Raw genomic sequence first — 21,987 nt, forward strand, 5'->3', positions numbered from 1 at the left:
CCCTCCCTCGGGGCCGGACCTCGCTCTCCGCTAGCCCCTGAGCTCCGGGACCCCGGCCGGCGGGCCGGAGGAGGCGGGAGGGGCCGCAGGCAGCGCCTCCCCTACCCCTTGGCCGCTCCCTCCCGGCCCCGTCCCTCCCGGCCGGCCTCCGAGCCCCGCCCGCCGCCCCGCGGCCCCTCCCTCGCCGCTCCCGCCGCCCGGCCGCTCCTCGCCCGCTCTGCCTCCGCTGCCCAAACTTTTCTCCGGGCGCGTCTCGGCGCGGCGGCCGCCTGCCCGCCCGCCCGTCCCCGGCCCATGGGCGCCCTGCCTCAGGGGGCCTGACCCCCGCCGCCAGGTCCGCCCGCCGCGCCATGGCGGCCCGCGCGCCCCCCGCCGCACCTGCGGCCGACGAGCCGGGGGGCCCCGGCGGCCCCCCGCGCAGGAAGAAGTCTCGCTCCGGCGCGTCCGGCCTCCGCCGCGCCTTCAGCTGGCTGCGGGGCAAGCGGCGCAAGAAGAAGGCGGCGGGGGCCGAGGGCGCCGAACCGGCCGCCCCCCGGGCCAAGAAGGCGGACGACAAGGCCAAGAAGGCCAAGGGTAAGGGCCGAGGTAAGGCGGCCGGGCACCTGGGGAGGCGCGGGGCGGCGCCCGGGGTGCGGCTCGGGTGGCTCCGCTGGGGGTCAGCGGCGTGTCGGGAGGGTGCTGACTTCCTAGGCGTTGGTGCTGGGGGAGCGAAGAGCCCGGGGCTCGGTCCGAGCGCCCCGACTTTGCGCTACCCTGCTCCCAGATGTCCCAGACTCAGCCCAGCCCCGCTCTAGGGGCGGGGGGACCCCCTACTGGGGTAGGGATCTCCCGGCTCAGACAGGAAGTGCTGGCCGCCCGGCTCTTGGGACGGTGAGGCAGTCCCCCCCTCCCCCAGGCTCACCCAGGTTCTGCCCTCTGCTGCTGAGTCAGGGGGTCAGAGACTTGACTCTGGCCTGGAGCCAATGGGAGAGGCAAGTGGCCTTGCATGTCTGGTGGGGGTTCCTCTGGGTCTGAAAAGTCAACTGCACTCAAAAGGTGTGTTAGCTGTGGATGTGGATCTGGGTTGCCAGCCCCACACAGGACCCAGCCCGGAACAGTGACATGCTTTACGTTATTAGCAGTGTTAGCTTTTCCTACCTGGCCCCCCCTTACCACTCACCTGGGCCAAACCGCAAACATCCACCTCCTGGGGTGGTGAGCTCTGGATTTGTGCCAACAGCCCCTCCCACCACTCCTTCCCCCAGCCCGGCATTGTTCCTGTGTTGGAAGTGTGCTTGCAGAGGGGGGATACTGAGGCCCAAGTTAATGGAGAGGCTGTACCTGGGACAACGGTGGGTACCTGAAATACTACAGCTAATTCTCTGCCCGTAGGCTCCCTCTGGCCTGGTGGTTGGGCAGCCTGAGGGTAGGAGTGGCTGACCCAGCCCATGCCTACTGGGTCACTTTTCTTTTGGCCACTTGCTTGGTTCTCCCCTCATCTTCCCCTCTGTTTGTGTCTCCTGACTGAGGGGGAGGGCATGAGTCTCTGCCAGAAGGTGGGGCTCCCTTGGGGCTGCAGTCCTCGGAAGTCTACCTTTCCTGCTGGCAGTGCTAACGTGCCAGAGGTGAGGAAATGGTGGTGTGTGCAGGCCCATCCCATTCCACCGTGTTTACCCTCCCAGTGTCCTTTAACCACCTCCTCTGGAGGAGAATTAGAAGGAACACTTCGTGGGGTCAGAAGGGTGAAAAGCCTCTTGTGTGATTGCATCCGGCCTGATCTTCCTTTTGGAAATGGGCCCTGCATCCCTGCAACCCAGCCACAAATGGAGGTTGGGTGTTGGGGCTGAGGTCACTGGGCCAAGCCCTGAGGGAAGGTTTGCAAGGGGGATGTTTCCAAGGGCAGCTCCCACGATACATGAAACCTGTTCCAGGTCTGTTCCACCAGGATTCAGCCTGAAGTCATCTCATTCACAGAGTCTTGGGGCAGAACTGGACCAGATGGGTTGTGGTCCCACTGTCAGGGTTAGAGAATGAAGGCTAATGGTGTAGCCCAGGCCAGTGGACCATTCTCTCCTGGGAGACCAGCCTGGGGTGGGGCGGGGTGGTGGTGGTGAAGGGGGAGACAGGAAAACTGACTCTGTAGGTCTCTGCTCTGACATCCTGGTTAGAGGTCACTGGGTCAGTGGTAGACCTCCCCCGGCCTTGTGTTTGGTGTTGGGTAGCACTGGGCTCTCTGGGCAGCAGGTCGGCCTGATTTGGGCCCACGTGTGTGGGCCAAACCTCCCTGCCCCTGGCTGTTGTTTCCCCAGGTCTGGGGGTGGCCCCGGGTATGTCTGGAGGAAGTCCTGTTCCCTTTTGCTCCAACCTCCTATTATTCCAATTGTTTCTTTGTCACCTGCCCGGCCAAACTTCTTTTCTGTTTATTAAGAGAAATAAATCTGATCTCTCTAATCTCCACTGGCACCGCTGGTCAGGAAGGGGAAGCCCAGAGAAGGCTTAACTCTTTCTGGGGAAAATGTTTAGAATGAAGATTTGGGGAGAGAGGGAGGAGGCACACACAAAAAGTTCCTAGGAGGTCAGGGGCCTTTGCTACGGAGGTCATTATTTCCCCCCTCCCAGGTGCTGAACCAAAGACCCATAGATGCAGGTCTTGGCTTCCCTAATCTGAGTCCCCTACTATAAATGGGAAAACTGAGCTTGGTATAGATTCTGAGCCTGTATCTTTCCTGCTCCCTTCACTGCCCTGCCACATACTTAAAAAGGGAAGAGAGGAAGTCTGACATTTATTTATTATTCTGAATGTGCCAGAAGCCCCGTATCCATGATCTGATTTATACCCATTTGCAGTTGGAAAAAATGGAGTCTCAGGAACAGTGAGTGATTGATTTACCCACCTGGGATTTTAACTCAAGTCATCTGACTCCAGAACTGGTCCTGCTTTCTTAATTTACCCAAAGACACAGACCAGGGGGTAAGGCTTAAAGATCTCCTTGTCCAACCCATTCTACAGATGGGAAGAGGCCCAGAGAAAAGTGAGGGAACTTGGTAGAGTAGGAAGAGTATCAGAGGCAGGCAAATTGATGAGAGTTCACATCCTGGCCCAGTGGTTAGCAAGCTTGGTGACACCAGGCAGGCAACTTCTCTGTGGTCTCATCGTTTCCATTACTCTCTTTGGAATAGAGGGGACCCTCTCACTGGGGTATCCGTCCAGGTAGACCCATATCCTTGATGGGTCTTTGAGCTTTCTCTCCAAGATTCTCATAAAAGAGGATGTGAAAATTACATGAAAGTGAAGTCACCATAGAAATGTAAGGGGTCGCTGTTATTGTGTTTGTGAGTTTATTTTATTTTATTTTTTTGTTTGTGAGTTTATTCACCTGAGTTGTAAGGACCCAGTCTGGAAGGAATGGGCTCTGAGGTTGATAGGACAACTCTGGCCTGGGCTGTGGCCTGCTGCTTTCTCGGGCCGTGTAATACCAGCAGGTTAGTAACCCTTCCAAGCCTCAGTTTCCTTATCTGTAAAATAGAGATGATAAATCCTGGCTTTACAGGGGTGTTTCAAAGATCAAATCAGATAACAGACATGCAAGTGCCTTGTGAACTGTGGAGCGTGGTGCAGACGGCAGGAAGTTGTTGCTGTTGTGATGCTAAGGACTTGAGTATTAGCTGAGTTTATTCTTATCCGTGTTTGGAAAACAATTCATTGCTTACACAGAAGGTGGAGTCTTACCTTTGTTCAATGGAGGACACAGGCACAGAAAACATAAAACAAAACAAAACAAAACACCAAAACAAGCAGGAATCCATATTTTTCAGAAATATCACCTGGACTCTAGACAAGTATGTGGGGAGGAAGTGTTTCTGGGACAGAGTCCAGGACTGGAGCCCGGGAGATAATCGGGGGAGGCTTCCTGGAGGAGGTAAGCAGGGTGTGGAAGGAAGGCAGGGTGTTGGCTAATTTGAAGGGGAACATGAAGGCTGCTACATGCCAGACCCTGGCCAAGCATTTTCATGAATGTTTTCCCTTGTTGTCTTCAACAACCTGGGAAGAAGTTTATAGGTGAGAAAATAGGCTCAGAGGGTAAAAGCAAGTTGGTCAAGGTCATTCAGCTTCATTCATTTGAAAAAGACATGTATGTGCTCAGTCGCTCAGTCATGTCCAACTCTGCACAACCCTATGGACTGTAGCCTGCTTGCCTTTCTGTCTATGGGATTCTCCAGGCAAGAATACTGGAGTGGGTTACCATTTCCTTCTCCAGGGTGAAAGAGACATATTCCTTACCATATAGTGTCAGGCACTGGTCAGGGTAAGGCAAATACTTGGGACAAGACAGGCATGGTTGTCACTTGCGTGGAAGTGATGAACACAGCGTGGTAGTGACAGAGCCACTCAGTTGGCCTCCCGAGGCCTCGCTCCCCACATGAGATAATATGAGGTTGGAAGTGTTTCTGACTCTGGTGGGGAGTAACTGTAGAGCTTGGGACCACCTTTGGGGAAAGACGTATGCCAGCCCTCCTGAAGGTTTCTCTCAGGCAGGAGGCAGTGGCTAGGGGCAGGGGTACTGATAGTGAGAATTTAGGAGGTATCCTGCCAGGTTCAGCTGATTTGACCCCATGAACTTTGGCCCTCATTCATGGCAAACCGTCCTTGGCATAGTGTTACAGAGAGACTCCTGAGTGTGAGATCTGCTTTGCCAAGTCCTGCCCCACTCTTGGCAAAGACACTGTCTTAATAAAGATGGGGTTTAATGGCCTCCACTGTTAGTGGCCCTTTCTCATTCTAGAATTCTGTGGGTTTGAAAATGGGCTGGAGGAGCAAGCTGGAAGGGAGGCTGGGGGTGGGAGCTGTGTTAAGGGAAGGAGAGCCTGCCTCTGGTCAGTAGGGTGGACGTGACATCAGGACCCAGTGGCCTGGATGTCATAGGAAGGTGGGTGAGGAGAATGCAGGAGAATGAGGTGAATGGTGCCAAGTCTTCCTGCTGAGGAAGGGGCCTGTGTAGCTCTAAAGCAAACTGAGGACTCACAGGCACTTTGGTTAGTGGTCACTTTGCCTGAGTTCTGCATGATATCTCTTTGCCTGTCGATAAACACATTTAATGCAGTTCCACATTCGGTGCCATTGCATGCGCTGATCCTCTCTGAGGATGTGTTCCCTCTCCATTTCCATCCAGAACTCCTATTCATCCTCAAGACTTGGTCCAGTGTCATCTTCTCTGTGATACTCCTGGGGAGATCACTGCCCTGGACTCTAGAGCAGGGTGCTCAAGCGATTTGGAGTTGGACAGGATGTGCTTTTCTGGCACCTTCTTCATGGGGAGGGGCATCTCAGCGTCCTCAGCCTGGGGCCTGGACTAATGTCATATGGGCTGGGATGCGTCCATGGGGGAGTGGCTTCCCCAGAGAAGTCTGGGTCTGCCTCCTCCAGACCCCTCTGAAGGGATGAGCATTATCTGCCCTGGGTTCAGATGGGAGATGGTGTCTCACTAATTTATTTCACAAATACTTCTTAAGTTTTTAATACTAGGTACTAAGTACCTACTATGGGCCAGACTCTGTCCTGGGAATGAAAGAAAGACAAGGTCCCAGTCCTCTTGAACTTCTCGATTTGAGGGGGTTGGTAGACACCGAGCAAGTAATTAAGGGTCAAGAAGTGTAACTAAGGAGAGAACAGAGAGATCCCAGGGGGGAATCAAAGACGGCTTCCCCAGGTGACATGAGCTATAATGGAAGGATGAGGGGAAGCTGGGGTTGAGGCATTTGCAGAGCTGGAATTAGGCAAGGCTCCTGCAAGGGGTTGGGATCAGCTGGCTGTCTGGTTCCATGAGCACAGGCATCACCAGACATCACTATTCTGAACACCCTGAGGGCAGGATCTGGGCTGACTTGTCTTTTCCCTCTGCCCTGCCCAGCACAGGGCCTGGCCCTAAAAAGTGGCTTCGGGTGATAGGTGGGTGGTATGATATGGGCCCCCAGAGCATGGGCATCTCCAGATCCTAGGTGCTCAGAGCTGATGGCCTGAGATGTCATGGGGAGCCCTTATGGCGCATACAGATGGGCATCTGAGGCCCAGAGGAGGAAGTGGCTTGCTGAAGGTCGTACCGCCAGTCAGTGTTGGAGGCAGAACAGGAGCCCACACCTGCCAGGCTGACCTCAGCTTCCCCACTCCTTTGTCTTGACTTTAGATGGAAAATCCCGTTGCGCAGAGGGGCCTCTACGGGGGTGGGATGAGAGGAGCAGGAAGCGAGGCCAAGAAGGCCTCATTCATCCCCTCCCTTAGCTCTGACACCTTCAGGGGCCATTTCAACTGCCTCTCCTCCCTCCTCACGGAGGCCCCAAATCTGTACCCCCCCTCCCCTGCCCACCCCCGTGGCACAGGGCCCAGGTTCTCCTGGAAATCCCCCTCAGGCTGGGGGCGGGGACCCCCCCCCCCCCACTTTCTGCTCCTGAAGCAGGGCTGCCAGCGAGATCTGCTGCTCTGGGGCGGCTACACCCTGTGGCCAGAAAAATCTCTTAATCTGTTGTCTGCAGAGGGCAGAGGGGGAGCCTCCCTCCACCCACCTGCCCCTTGGAAATTCCCCTCTCCTCAAACCCTCAAAGCTGTCTCAGCTGCTCCTGGCCTGTCACATGCTGAAGAAAACTAATAAGAGGAGGCATTGTATATTGTTAAGGCTGCAGTGAATGTGCTGGGGTGGGGAGAGCAGGTACACCCCTCTGCCCCTATCTGAAGACCCCATCTCCAGCCCTGTGGCTGACATGGGGAAGGAGGTTGGTGGAACCAGCTTCCTAGTCCACCTCCCCCCATTACTATACTCCCCAGGACTCTGGGCTCCATCCACTGTCCTGGGGGCCATCAAGCAAGCAGGGCCACTCAGCAGGGTGCTCTGCTGCTGGAGGGGTCAGACAGAGACAGCTCAGCCTGCCAAGGGCTCAAACCCTGAATCTTCTGTCAAAGTGCATGCTTCCCAGGAGGCTGCTGGTGGGGCCTCTTCTAAGTCGGGTCTCCTGCCTGCTTACAGACACCCTCTCCTCCAAGTCCCTAGCCAGGTGAGGGTCAAGAGACACTCAAGCCCTGTCTTGAGGTTCCAGGAGTTCTGGTTCATTCGTCTTCCATATCACCTACTTCTTCCCACCAGTCATACCCCAGGCTCTCCTGGGCACTTGGCTCTATGGTAGTACTCGTCACCCCCAGGCCCAGGAGCAAAGCACAGCCTTTGCAGTGGAAGGCTGTAAGACTGGGGGAGTGCCTTAGCCTTTTCCAACTGTGCCTCTTCACCTCCACCAGCACTTATGGTGCCATCACCACCACCTCCGCCAGTTTCTGTAAAACACGTGGGACACACCTACTGTGTGCCAGACGCGATCTTAGCCTGGGGCTACTAAGAGGAGTGACAGGATCACTGTCCTTGAGAAACTTGTTTTCTGGTTGGACAGGGAGATGCCAAGGAAACTAACTGTTGCCTTGAAACAAGTGCTGGTATGGGTGTGATCAGTACTGTATCAGCAGAGGGGAGCCCTGAGAACTGGGCTGCGGAAGGAGGGGGGCAAGGAAGACATGGAGAAGGACACTGGCTAGCAGGGCCCTGGGGACAGGCAGAGGTGGAAGAGGAAGGAGCCTGTGTGAGGCCTGGAGGTATGCAGTGGGGAGCCACAAGCAGTTCTGTGTCCTGGGGCCCTGAGAATGAGAGGGGTGTGGTCAGAGATGAGGCTGAACTAGTGGGCAGGACTAGCTCCTGCAGGGTCTCCTGTGAAGGCCATGGCACCTTCTAAGCTCCCTGCATGCCTGTCCTCACTCCATTCATGCCAAGGGGTTTGGATTTTACTCTTGTGTTTTCTGTCTGCTCTCCCATACCACCTTTCCCCTTCATGGGCTTCAGGTTCCCCACCTGTAAATTAAGAGAAATGTGCCAACAGATCTCTGATGTCTCATCTAGCTCTGACACTGGGACCCTCTTGTCTGTGCAAAGCAGGGAGTCTGGTGCACATGGCGTGGTATACAGTATGTGCTCATTAAGTATCTTCTGGGTGGATGAATAAAATACCAGCCCCCAGGGACTGCACTGTTGTCAACCTCAGTCTCTCAGCAAGAGAGGGGCCTCAGGGAGGGTGTGGATCAGCTTTAATTCTCCCATCTTGCAGGGCAGGAACAGGGTGTCTTAGAGCCACTGGGCATAAGAGGCAGTGTGGTGTAGTGGAGGGGCTTGCCCAGGTGGCAGAAAGATGAGCCACGAGGGGATTAGAACTGAGGACTGGACTCCCAGCCCAGTGGAGCTCTGTCTACACCAGGCTGCCCCTCGTTGGAGAGACTATAGAGTGATCATAAAGGAGAGTCACTGCTCAGTATGCAGGGCCCTGGACACAGGGGACTTGTGAGAACATGAGAAGTGGATGCCTTAGGCAACCTGGAAGGCTTTCAGAAGAGGTAAAGCTTGGCCTGGGCTTTGAGAAACAAAGACTTGTATAAGGGGAGATGAGAGAGGGGACAGGTACATAGACATGTATTGTTTCATGTATGTTTACCCATGTGCTCCATTACTTACACATACACCCCCACCCACCCAATGTAGATATGGGTATATGTGTGCATGCTAAGTCGCTTCAGTCATGTCCACCTCTTTGAAACCCTATGGACTGTACACCAGGTTCCTCTGTCCATGGGATTCTCCAAGCAAGAATACTGCAGCGGATTGCCATGCCCTTCTCCAGGGGATCTTCCTCGGCCAGGGGTCAAACCTGCATCTCTTATGTCTCTTGAACTGGCAAGAGGATTCTTTACCACTAGCACCATCTGGGAAGCCCAGATATGGGTGTATCAAATAGACAGTTGCACAGTCATACTGATCCACAAAAGCACATGCAAATTGTACAGTCTTAGAGACAAGCCTTTTCACTTACATGCACAGAAGCAGACTGTTACACACTCAAATACACAAAATCAGTGATATTCCACCAGCTTGAGAGTCAAAATTACACAGGCAAATATGCAAAAACACAAATTGAAACCAATGTAAACAGACTCAATTATATGGACACAGGCATGCGGTCACTACAGATGACTACACAGAGAGCAACCTACATGTTCAGGGTTACGGATACACAACTACACAGCCACATTCTAGCACACAAATACAAATGTCCAAGTATATGTCCTTCAAGGTCATGGAGAGGCACAGATAAAGTGGAGGGGTAGGTAGCTTGAACCAGTGGGTATTGGTCTCAGTCTGGGTTTGAGTCCTGGCTCTGTAGTTTAATGCTGTTTGACTCTGGGCTCATCAGTTAACTTCATGGAACCTCAGTTTTCCCATCTGTAAAATGGAGATGACAAAAAGTATACCTACCTTAATAGAATTGTTTTGTGGATGAAATGAAGTAATGCATGAAAGCAGTTATCACAGTGCCTGGCACATACTATGTGCTATATAAAAGTGTTCTGTTATTATTTTGAACACTGTTACTACAGAAATATAGTCAGATAGATACATTTGTACAAACAAGCAGAGACGACATACGCAGACACGTGACACTCACGGGGTAGTGGTTGGTTGTCCCTAGCAGCAACAAGGTTTCGGACCCCACCTCTCTGGAGCCCGGGCCCCTAGTTCTCTTGGTTCCACTGCAATCCTCAGAGGCAGGCAGTCCCTGGCTTCGGAGGGCGAACGACCCGCGGGCCCCACCTGGACAGGCCCGGCCGTTCCCAGAGCAACTGGGCGGGGCGGCTCAGCCGGTCTCCCAGGTCCTCGGAGAGGTGGGGCCTGACGGAGCTGCGCCAGGCCCCGCCCCTTAACCGGCCACTCCCCTACCAGGCCATTGGCCGCAGAGCCCGGGGGCGTGGCCGAGCCGGGGCTGGGGGCGCCTGCGGTGGCCGCCCGCGCTTCTCTCTGCCTCCCTCCTGTGGCTGCGGGCCCGGCGGCCGGGCTGGTAGGGCTGCGCTAGGGTTCCCGCGCCGGATCCCGCGCCCACCATGGGCAACTCACACCACAAGAGGAAGGCCCCCAGCGGCCCCCGGGCCCGCAGCTTCTGGCGGTTCGGGCGGTCGGCGAAGCGGCCGGCAGGTAGGGGCTGGGGGTGGGGGCGGGGCAGGCGGGGAGGAGGGTCTGCCTGCCGCAGCCGCCGCCGCCGCTGCTGCCCCCTCCCGGGGCTTGTCGGGTGTGAGTTTGGGGGGGCCGGGAATCCCCCGCACAGACCCCACCCCTCACATGCAGACAGACACATGTGCGCACGAATACCCGCGGGCGGGCACACGTACATGTTCACAATCTACACGGTCACATACACAACACCCACTGAGACGTATGGACATGCAGACACAAAATCACATACACGTTCACACCCACACCATCGTGGGACCCACAGATCCTGAGACTCAGGTACACTTACCTATGTATACAGCTTACACAGCCACACAAACACCACCGCACGCACAGATTCAGGCACAATCATTCATGTAGGTAGAGTTGCCCAACGTCTTAGGCACACATATGTATACACAGGTTCAAAATTGCACAACCATCCAGACCCTAAAGCACTTATACACACACAGACACACTCACGCACGCACATTTGGTCCCCAGGCTTTAGCCTCCACAGGCTGAAAGTTTGCAGGAGGGAGGGGAGACAAAGGTGAAGGGGAGAAGCAGGAAACCAGGGGCTGGAGACTCGGGCCGCCTCCATCTGGCGAGATCGGGAGTCGGACTGGTTCTCTGGGTTCCCTCCCCACCCCCATCCTCACCGCCGCTGCCTCTATCTGTCCCCCTTCCCCCCCACCCGCGGTCCCTGTGGTCGCTGCCGCATCTCCCCCCTTCAGTGCAGCCACCGAGCTGGAACGCAGTCCTGCCCAGCGTGCTGCGGGATCCCTCCGCGTGTCACATTCCATCCTCCAAGTCGGGGGGAGGGGGCAGAATTGGGAAGGCCTCCAGCTCCAGGGCTGGGAGCCGGAATTCCTGGTTTCCTCCAGCGGGTGTGGCGGTTCAGGGTATCCCCGCGTCCCAAGGGGTGTTATGGAGGAGGGGCTGTCCAGAGTGCCTAGTTCCCTCACCTGGTGAATCCAGACATGGGGTAGGGGCAGGACAGTGAGCCACCCACTACCCCACAAGGTAAGGGGTCTCCAACAAAGTCTGGTGTCTGCTGGTCTTTGGGAATGAGAGACTCCCAGAGAAGATGGCTTGGGAGGGCCTCCCTGTTGTGGTGGGGAATACACTCATGTATTCCCAGGTTCCACATTCCTAGAGGTTCTGAATTGAGCCTGATGATCTCATCCCTCCAGGCAGGGGGTGACAGAAAGGACCAAGCCTGGGAATTAGGGGGTCTGTGTTTTCCAAGTGTCTCTGGTATGGGCTCAATGACCTTGAGCAAATTGCTTTCACTTTTCTGGACCTCCCTGGCTCCTAGAGGAGGCCTGTCTGTCAAATTAGGGCGGCGTAGCTTAGGTGACTTCTTGGGATCCTTGCAGTTTCTGGCTGGTTATTTCATGGTGAAAGGTACTGAAGTCTAGAGAAGGTGGGCTTATCCAAGGTCACTGCTTGCAGCGGTCTGAAAAATAATCATGGTTATTAGGAAGAAGGTTGGTTAAATTCTGGTAGGCTCTCTGAGGTTTCTCAGAAGCTGGGTTGATGAGAGACTCCTGAACCTTCCAGTCTCCCTGTCCCAGTAATCCTGAAATCTGGCCTGTGCCCACCTGTCTCTCCTCTTGGAATCTGCAGCGAGTGGGTGGGGCTGGGGCTGGGGATCTCCATCTGCCCTCAGATGGCCACTCTAATCTGATGGTTTCCTGAGAACCAGCTGTGGGTCCAGACTTGTGACCATTTGTGGTAGGGGAGAGAGAGAGTAGGAGGGCTCTGTTTACAGTCGTCTGCCCTCCACCCCTTAAGGAAGAGGCCTGGGGCTTCTAGCAGCCCTTGTGTTCTTCCAGTTCCTGCTACAACTCAAGGGTCAACCAAGCTTTGAAGGTGTTCCTAAAAACCCAGAAAGCAATGTCAGGGCAACACAGAAATAAGTGTGGGGGCTAGGGAATATTCTAGGCTATATATTAAAAGGCTTTTGGGTTGTGAGGAGCTGGTATTAAAGAAGTTAATTGTTGGGACTTCTCTGGCAACCCAGTGGTTAAGACTCTGCGATTCCACTGCAGGGGCCTAGGTTCAACTCCTGGTCAGGGAACTAAGATCCCACATGCCCATGTGGAATGGCAAAAAAGGAAAAAAGAAAAAAAGTTAACTGTATCGTTAACTGAACTGTTGATGAGAGAACCTGGCCAAGGATGCACTTCAGCTGTGGGTATGGTCACGAACAAAGGCTTTGACATTGAGTATGGAGGTTGGAAAGAAACGTAGTTGAGGCTTCCTCCTTGTGCCTGGGAGGAGAAAAAGTGAATATAAACTTCAGTCTTTTAGTTTTACTTCTAAGGATTCTGAGGCTTCCCTGGCCTCGGCCTCTGCTGCCACAGGCCTAGGTATGGGACTGAGGCTTGAGTACTTACTCATTGGATTGGTCTGTGAAAGGATGGGGGAAAGAATGCCAGGCCAACAGAGAAGGCTGCAGTCTACAGACCACAGGGAGCCAGTGAAGGTGTTTGAGCGAGGGAGGAGCCTATGAAAGCAGTGTGTTAGGAGGACGGCAGGTGCAGGCAGGACAGGTTGGGGGTGGGGTGGTGAGAGTAGAGACTCATAGAACAGTCTGGAGGCTGTTGCAGTAATCCAGGGGAGAGGTGGTGAAGCGAAGGCTGCGGACTGGGTGAGGGCTGTGGGAGTGGAAGAGGAGTGGCAGCCGCAGAGACACTGGGAGGAGATGGCAGAAGTGATCGGACCCGGGATTAATCAGATGTTGAGCTCTATGGGCCAGAGAGGGCTGTGAAGGCTCTGTGCCTGAGGCTGCTTGACTGGGGGATGGTAGCAGAGATAATGCAGAGATAGAAAAGAAAGCGAAGGCGCTTAGTCATGTCCAACTGTTTGGACCCCATGGACTGTAGCCTACCAGGTTCTTCCATCCATGGGATTTTCCAGGTAAGAATACTGGAGTGGGTTGCCATTTCCTTCTCCAGGAGATCTTCCCGGCTGAGGGATCAAACCCGGGCCTCCCTCATTGTAGGCAGACGCTCTACCATCTGAGCCACCAGGGAAATCCTATGCAGAGATAAACCTTATGCTAAACCCTTTACATCAATTAATTCACATGGCCTCCAGCTGTTTTACAAGCCAGAAGCTATTGTTCTCCCCATTTTACAGATGAGAAAGCTGGAGCTCAGAGAAGTTAAGTCACTTGTCCAAGGCTGCTCAGCAAGGAGGTTGCTGAATTGGGATTCATACCCAAGCCTGTCAGATTCCAAAGATTGCGCTCTTAATTATTTTAGGTATAGATGGATTTCCTCCTGTGATGGAGGGGCCTGCAGGTCCTCTGATGAAGAAAGCCTGGGAGACTGGGACCCTGTGGGGAGCAAAGGTGGAGGGAACACTGTGGTGGAAGGGCGGGGGTTGAGGACTCAGCATTGAACCCTTCAAGGGCTCAGCGAGGGAGCTGGTGGGCAGTGAGAAGGGAAACTGTGTTTTAAGGAAGGGTTGGCCCTGTGTTGCAAATGTCCTTGAACCATAGAGAAGGGTGAGGATGGATGGGAGAGGCCTCCTCAGTGCTGGAAAGATATTGGAACCTGTTAGGATTGTTTGACCTTGGTTTTTAGGAATCCAACTCAATTCTCCCAGCTGCAGGCCAGCTGGGCACTTAGTCCTGGGAAGTTTGGGGGACTGGTGGAGGATGTGAACTGGGAGCTCAAAGAGTACCCCCAGCACCCTGCCCGCCTCCTGTTCCCACATGCATTATGCTGTCAGGTTTACACACAGGGCCCTCTTCCTGTGGCCCTTCATCTTCCCACTTTGCAGATGAAGAAACTGAGGGATGGGACCAAGTCATTGGTGGAGTCAGACTCCCCCTGCCTCTGGACCTGGAGCCCCAGGGCCACAGCTGGGAGGAGTGCTCCTGTTACCTCCCCTGTCCCCTTCCTCCTCATCTCTTTCATTTGACTAGGGTGGGACGACTTGTGATCAACTGTAAGTCTAGACTTGCTTGTTGGAGCCCTGGGCCTCCAGATAAAGGGCTGGGCCAGCCCTCTCTGGTCTGAGGGATCTGAGATAAGCTGAACCCCCTCGCTGCCCCAGGCCTTGACCCAAAGTGAGGGACCACTCCCCTCTTTCTAGGGGCAGAGTCATACATGCAAGGACTCTTTAGAACTTGTCTCCCCAGCCCTCCCACCTCATAGAGACTGAGGCCCGAAAAAGGCAGTGCCTGGTTCAAGATCAGACTGCAGCGGAGGGGCAGTGAGAGCTCAGGCCTAGGACCTCTGACTCCCAGGGCAGTGGGATATCTGGTGTGGGATCCGAACTCCCTGTCCTCCCAAACGGGGGTTAGAGCTACCAGATGGGGCTAAGTCACTGAGGAGCTGATAGGAAGCTGATGTTAAGTGTCCTTTATCAGACTTTATCTTAAAAATGGTTCTTAACGCCACTTGAGATTTGAAGAGCACTCTGCAAGTGGATGAGAGAGGAGGCCTTTGGTGGCATGGGAAGAGCAGCGGCCAGTCTGAGCTGGCCTCGCATCTTGACTCTGCCGTTATTACCTGTGTGACCTTGGACAGGTCACTAACCCTAGGGGAGTGCCTTTGTATGACGAGGGGCATTTAGTGAGACCATGTGTGTCTCAGTCAACACTCAGTCAGCGCTAGCTTATTTATTGTTGTAAGTAAAAAGGTCCCACGGGGCTTCTTGTGTGGCTCAGTAGGTGAAGAATCCACCTGCAATTCAGGAGACACAGGAGACATGGGTTCGATCCTTGGGTCAGGAAGATTCCCTGGAGAAGGGCATGGCTATCCACTCCAGTGTTCTTGCTTGGAGAATTCCATGGACAGAGGAGCCTGGCAGGCTGCAGTCTTTGGGGTTGCAAAGAATCGGACATGACTGAGCGACTGTGCGCACGCACACACACACACACACACACACACACACACACACACACAGGCCCCACACCTGGAGAGGCAGAGGCTCCCTCTATGATAACACTTTGCCTTTACACTTGGTTGCGTGGCTTTAACTTTCCCAGGCACTCCATGAGTGGGGATTAGTCCCACCTTGCAGATACCCTGAGAGGCTGATTCGTTTGTTCAAGGCCTGGAATCCAGACCTGACTCCCACAGCCTTTTTCTCTCCTGGCTTCATGGTGACTGCCTCTCTGGCATCTATAAAATGAGGATAATCATGCCTTGAAGGAACAAAGGAAAGGGTTTAGGAAAGTCAGAATCGCACCCTGGCCGAAAGAGATTATTATGTCATTGTCAGCAACAGATACTGACCCGGAAACTCATTATGACATTTACTAATATTATGGTAGCTAATTCCTCCCTGTGTTACTGTCTGTTCCCCCAGGCGCCTGTGGGATGGGATCCTCCCCTCCGTGTCCCTGGCACTCCCTGCCCCCAATATTTACCTTAGAACCGGCCTGTCAGCTCTGCCCAGGCTGGGGCGGAGCTTTGCACTGAGAAAAGGAAGGGGGATTCCCATTGTGCAGAAGTGGGGTGCAGAGTTCCCCCACTTTGGGCCATGGCTGAGGCTACTGCCCCCTTCCCCCCTCCAACCCCTTAACTTCCCAAGACTTAGGGTCACTAAGGCATCTGGAGTGAGACCTGGGTTCTGGGCTCAGCCACTTCCTGGTTGGGTGACCTTGAGCAAGTCACTTTCCCGCAAGTCACTTTCCCACAGGCCTCCTTGCACTCATTTGTAAGAGGGGAGCTTACACCTTCCTTTCAGGTTTCTTGTTCTTCGAGTTCTTTGAGACAGTAGAAGGGAAAGTGTGTCGAGAACTGTAAAGCGTCTGCACCTGAGAGTTACATTCACTTCCCTTTGTCTTGCCTCTAAGAGAATAAAATCTACCCGTGCTTTGGATGCTGCTCCTATAGGAAGGCCCTGGTCCCCTCTGGGCCTTGGGTGGCCCACCAGTACAGCTGCGGAGTGGTTGAGACGCAGGGGCCTCCAAACACCCTGGATCCTGGATCCTGGCTCCAGAGCAAGGCCACCTGGGCAGCTGTGCCCTCCCCCTTCATTCCTCTCCCCTGAGTCAGGCCGGCCTGGCTGTGGGCGCGCCGCAGCCCCCGCCCCTTGCTCTGGAATGGGGCAGGTTGAGGCCTCACCCCATGGAGGATGTTGCCAAGACAGTGTGTACGCATGCGCACAGGTGCACGTGGCCTTGGAGGGGCAGGGGCTCCCTGCCTGATTCCTGACTCTTCCCAGGCACAGGAGGGCCGCAGAGCCACGGATACATGCACTTGCCTTCGTGTACAAGCAGCCACCTGGCAGGGCCCTGCGTGAATCTGCAGTGGTGCTCACGTGGCTTCAGGAGGCATGGGTGTACTTTGTGGATGTGTTCGTGAGGGGCCGCCTGTGGGGGTGGCCCCAGTGTTACATTTTGGAGGTGCGAGCTGCACACCTCTGCTGGTGCACGGTATCTGCAGGTGTGCTTCCCGGTATGCCCTGCGTCTCGGGAGGCGTGCCCGGGATCAAAGTGTCTTCTCAGAGCCGGGAAGCCTCCTCCCCCGGGCAGGTAGGCGGAGGAGGCAGCGCGGTGAGCCTCAGCCCGGCTGCACCTCTGGGCTCAGCCGGGGCAGAAGGTCCTGGAATATGGACTCCCAAGTTTGGCCTTTGCCAAGGTCCTTCCATCCTCTGGGCCTCAGTTTCTTGGCGAGGTCCAGTGCTCTCCACCCAAGACTCAGCTTGCTGAGCCTCTCCCCAGACGAGCTACAGGTGTGTCGACCTGTGGCTGAAGTGGCTCAGAGTGGCTTTGACTTGGCCAAGCTGCAGTTGGTTGGGGGCAGGGTGTTGCTGGGGGAACCAGATGTTATCAAGTGTAAGAGCCTTGCATCAATCCAGGGAATTTGCAGCTCTGGCCCTGACTGAAGGCTGCAGGCCTGGGACCTTGATGCTCCCCCCACCCCTCACTTAGAAGAGCTCAGCCCTTAGTTTCCCTGGTTGGGGAAACTGAGCATGACTTGGTCCTGCAGGGTTGAAGGCTCTAGTTTGGGGGCCAGCCAGAGCTTGGGTAGTCTCCAGGCTCTCTGAGCCTCACAGGTCAGTTACCAGGAGAGTACCTTTGAGTACCTACCTCAAAGGACTGTTGTCAGATCTGAGAGGGCAGAGACTGCCTTCCACCAGCATCTGGCATGGTGCTTGGCATGAATTAATCACCGTACAAGTGTCAGTCTACTGCTGTTTTCTGTTTGAGTGGGACTCATAAGAGGGGTGGATGGGTCTGGCCTAAGAGTGAGGAAGGAGTCGACAGTGTGGCCAAGAAACCTTCCATCTGTGGGGGTGATCTCTGCTTCTTCAGAGGGGAGATCAGGTTTGTAGCTGGCACAGTGGGCAGAACATGGCTTTTGGATTCAAGTGGTCTTGAGTGCCAATGCTGCCCCATCATTTACCAGCTTTATTATAATGCTTCCCCTCTCTGGTGTCCATTATTCTCATCTGTAAAATGGAGATAAAAGTGCCTGCTTCTTGGGAATTCCCTGGTGGTCCAGTGGTTCTGGGCTTTCACTGCTGGGGCCTGGAGTTCAACTCCTGTTCAGGGAACGAAGATCCTGCAAACTATGCAGTGCAGCCGAAGGGGAAAAAAAGCCTATTTCTTAAAAGTGTTGTTTAGATTTCAGTGATCTGTGGATATATACTATGTAGCCCCACAGAATTTTGTTCTCTGGAGAGTGAAGGCTCAGCTATCTGCATGAAATGGTCCGTAAGAAGTGGCACAGCAAGTGGAGAAGGACCAGCAGAAGGATCTTATGGCATGGGAGCCACTGTGAATTCTTAGTTATCTAGGGACTCAGAGAGAGAGAGAGGTGCTGTGAGACAGGCTCCTTAGGTGAGTTTGGGGGACTGTACTTTATGGTTCACAGACCTTCTCTTCCACAGTCTCAGCTACTCTTTTTTTTTTTTTTTTTTGGCTGAACCGCCTGCATGGCATACAAGATCTTAGTTTCCTAAGCAGGAATTGAACCTGTGCCCCTTGCAGTGGAAGCACAGAATCTTAACCACTGGACCTCCAGGGAAGTTCCGCAGCTAGCTACTCTTTCTGGAGTTGCCAGGGGCAATCTTTTTTAACACTGTCAATACTCAGCTTAGCCTTTAGTACTGACCTCTTGGGGTTTTTTGAATAAAATCCAGACTCTGCCAGCACCAACGGGGCCCTTCCTGACCTGGCTCCTGCCTCTTCTCACCTGCTTTCTCTCCCTTGCTCACTGTATTCCAGCCACACTGGCCTCCTCTCTGTTCTGGGAAACCTACCCCACCACTCCTGCCTCAAGTCTTTAGGCTTGCTGTTGCCTCTTTCTAGATTCTGTGCCCAGCACTTGGCCTGGCTGGTTCCTTCTCATTCTTTAGGTCTTGCTTCCAATGGCTTTCCTTTGATGCCCCCTCATGTTACGCTCTTCCTGTCATAGCTCCTCAGCCTTCACTATCTGAAATTATTCTGCTAGTTCATCTCATTCATGTATTCATCAAATATTTATTGAACTCATTGTATGTGCCAGCCACTAGGGATATACTGGTGAACAAGGTAAAAATTCTCCATTAGCTATAACCCCTAGTACTAGTTTAATAAATATTTGCTGATTAAATAAATGTCTTAAAAGAGTAGTTATTGGCCTTGTTTCCATAAGGGGTCGTTAACTTGTATGTGATGGAACTGGATTTGAACCTGGATCTGAGTTCCCTGCAAGTGCCTTCCTGCCCCCACTCTCACTGCACTCATCTATGAGCTGTTTCTTGGCTAATTCTGTTCTCCTTGCCTAGTGATCCAGCAGAGTCACTGAGTCACAGAGTGAGGCCAGTGGGAAGGATCCTGGGCAGGAGGAGCAAGAAGTCTGTGTGGAAGGCCTGCCTCTGTTGTGTGGCCTTGCAGAGTTCACAGTGCTTCCTTCTGGGGTTGCTGATGTCACGTCACCCCAGTGGGAAGACAGTCCTTTGGGAAATCTGGGGCCGAACACACACACACGAGGGGCTGTTAGCACCTGCTACCGTGATGGGTGTCTCCCTGGCTTCCCAGCGTGTGTCCTGGGCTGGCTCCCACTCCTCCAGAACCTCTGCCACTGGCTTTGCCATCCCCACAGGCAGTCCTGAGCCTCTGCCTGGCCGCTGCCTGCTCTGAGATCCTTCCCCAGGGAAGCAGCCTCACCAGCCAGGAGGACTTGGGGCTGGGCATCATGCCAAGTCTAGTCTAGTGGCTCTTCCACCTCCCATCTGGCAGCTGGGACCCTTGCCTTAGCTCTGGCTCCTGACTATTTAGAAAAAGACTTGGGAACGTGACGGGGGTGAGGGGTTGGGGGTGGGGGGCAGTCAGTAGGCGGCCCCTGGAGTTAACTATCTTTGACCCTCCTAATCATCCCCTCTACAAGAGCAAGGTATTCAGAGACTCTGGGCCTCAGTTTCCCTGTCAGAGCCTGGGAGGGTTCCTGTCCCAGCCCCGCACTCGGGGGCGGTGTGTCGGTGGTGGGCGGGATCAGTGGCGAAGGTGGGAGGAGGACCTGGGGAGCAGCCCCTCCCCCTCCTCTGGCTGGAGCCGGCGCTCTGCAGCTGGGCTCTGGCAGAGTCCCCTCAGCGCTGGGTTCTGGCGAAGAAGGCATCGCCGGGTGTTCTGGAGAGGTCAGCGCAGGGGACGACCCCAGTGGTGCCTGCAGTCATGGTGGTGTTCCTGGGCCGCCACCTCCCGGCGCTCCTCGGGCTCTTTAAGAAGAAGGGTGAGTGGGTGTGGCTGGGGGGCTTAGATGAGAGATTCCCCAACACCCCCATTTGCCAGGCCCTTCTGTAGGATGGGGGGTCGAGGCCGGGGAAGGTCATGGGATGCGGGCTGGGGGCTGGAAATGAGGCCAGGCTGCCCTGTCGGCCGCGACGCCTTTGTCCGGTGCTCTTCCACTGCCTTTGTCTGCTCTCTGCTCGTTTGGAAGGCGGCTCTAGGTGTCTCTGACCTTGAAGCCTGCAGCCCTCGGGCAGGATTGCCTTCCTCCAGGGGTGCTCATACTTTGCTGGGTACATCCCAGTACTTTAGTTCCAAGAGGTAGGGTACCCCCTCCCAGGTGGGCTCAGGTGTGTGGGAGGATGGCCGGTGGGGAGCAGAATGAGGAGGAAAGTAGTGACCCTGGAAGCTGGGGAGCAGGTCAGGGAAATCCTGTTTGAAGGCCTGGGGGTTTGTTTTGAGGGGAGGGGCCTCTCCCCACTTTCTTCTAGGCTATGGGCTCTCAAGCCTGGATTAAGATGTAGGGGCCAGAGCTTATTAGACTTTTTGGGGGTGCCAAAGGGCCCCCAAGTGTGGGTATGATTCAGGAGGCCCCTCTGGGAACCTGTCTTGGCTCTGACTGAAGTTTGCTGGGTGACCTTAGGCAAGACCTTTCCTCTTGGGGCCTGTTTATGGACTTGTAAACTCTGGAGATTAGGGAGAGGATCGCTGAGAGACGCACCACTTCTGACCTTGTGGGTTTCCTGAGGATTCCCTGGGCAGGAGCTCAGCTATTGAGGAATGGGCTGAGGAGGGAGGAAGGGACAGGTCAGGGGTCTGAACTGAAGACCCTGATCTTGGGGCGTGGCCCTTTAAAGGGCTTGTTTTGTTCCTGTTGCTCCACAAGGTGCTGCCAAGGTCACGTGACCCACACGGAGCTTTTGCTTATGTTGTGGGTTCCATTTAAAGGGGAGCTGGGGCTGCACACTGCTGACACAGCCCCCCATTCCCAGGATTAGATGACCAGCTCCTCCATGGGTGGGGCCTGTAACAGGATCCTTTGTAATGGATCCCTGGCTCCTTGGCATCAGGGCCTGGGCCTTGAAGAGAGGGGGATACCGGGGACTGGTCCCCAAGAGAGGCTGGACCTGTCTCTTCTGGGAGTGGAGGGGCCGGGGTCCGTCTTCTCCCCTCCCCTGCCTATCCTTCCACTAGGGGACAGCTGCATGGGTGAGGGGGTGGATCCAGGAGGCCATATCCTTGGTTTAGCCCACACCCCAGGACTTCTGGGAATCCAGTTATGACCCGTGTTAGTGCCCACCCATTCCTAGTGTCCCGTGTGTCTTTTTCATGGACCTGGGCCAAGGGGGTGTACAGAAAGGTGGTTTGTCTTTCTGTAAAGTGGAGCTCAGAATCTGGAGACAAGAGAAATGTATTTGCTCTGGCCTGTGTGTACACTGGAGTGTCTTACACGGGCCTCTGAGTGACAGTTGTGTGTATATATGGGTACTGTTTGCATAGATAGTGAATGGGGACTGTGGGAGTCATGTGTATACCTGGGGGCTGGGTGTGCTGTGGTGTGGGCACGCAGATGTGGTTATACTTGGATGCTATTTGTTTGTATACACACTGAATGAAGCCTGTGGGTGTTGTGTGCATCTATAATGGACGTATGTGCCCCTATATGGGGCCCTTTGTGTCGTGTGGGTACTCAGATACATGTACACTTGGATACAGCTTGAGTATGTATCGCGTTGGCCAGAAAGTTCATTTGGGGTTTTTTCCATAAGATGCTATGGAAAACAAACTTTTCAGCCAACCCAATTCTTGGGGGCTGTGTGTATGGAGTATATACCCGGGGACTGTGGGTTATGAGCACAGACTAGGAGAAGTCTGTACCGGGCAGGTGCTGGCACGGAAGAGTGCCGGGCAGGTGCCCTGTGCACTCTGGGGACTGTGGGTGCCCTTGCTGCAGTGTCTGTGCATTCGCAGGACCCAGATGCCTTTGGGCCTTACTTTCCTCCCTCCTTCATCCCACCAGGCTCTGCCAAGGCTGAGAGTGACAAACGACTGAGTGTAGGGCCTGGCCAGGGGCCAGGGTCTGTAGTAGATGACCACCAGGACAATGTCTTCTTTCCCAGTGGGCGACCGCCTCACCTGGAAGAGTTACACACGCAGGCCCAGGAGGGTCTCCGTTCCCTCCAGCACCAAGGTAACTGCCTCCCTCCCCATCCAGCGATGCTTTCAGCTCGCAAAGTCAGGGGCCTGGCTCAGCATGCC

General features: G+C 54.7%; 1 protein-coding gene and 1 long non-coding RNA gene across 5 annotated transcripts in view; one reads left to right on the top strand and one right to left on the bottom strand.

Annotated features, from left to right (window-relative positions):
- The window catches only part of LOC139032256 (uncharacterized), a 14,648-nt gene extending 4,903 nt beyond the window's left edge, over nucleotides 1-9,745 (bottom strand). Inside the window, exon 1 of the long non-coding RNA XR_011484792.1 lies at nucleotides 9,505-9,745. This is a non-coding gene — a long non-coding RNA (uncharacterized lncRNA). The remainder of the gene's footprint in view (nucleotides 1-9,504) is intronic.
- The window catches only part of NHSL3 (NHS like 3), a 28,016-nt gene continuing 6,290 nt past the window's right edge, over nucleotides 262-21,987 (top strand). The window contains exons 1-2 of one of the 4 annotated variants that reach the window (XM_070459094.1): nucleotides 262-585; nucleotides 21,749-21,919. In XM_070459094.1, the coding sequence (XP_070315195.1) occupies nucleotides 351-585; nucleotides 21,749-21,919 (406 nt within the window). In that variant the 5' untranslated portion in view covers nucleotides 262-350. Of the gene's footprint in view, nucleotides 586-9,805; nucleotides 10,029-19,556; nucleotides 19,733-21,748; nucleotides 21,920-21,987 lie in introns of those variants that run through there. The other 3 variants (XM_070459095.1, XM_070459096.1, XM_020896055.2) reach the window with 3 other exon arrangements.

The sequence above is a fragment of the Odocoileus virginianus genome, chromosome 30 (assembly GCF_023699985.2).
Source record: "Odocoileus virginianus isolate 20LAN1187 ecotype Illinois chromosome 30, Ovbor_1.2, whole genome shotgun sequence".
Lineage (NCBI taxonomy): Eukaryota > Metazoa > Chordata > Mammalia > Artiodactyla > Cervidae > Odocoileus > Odocoileus virginianus.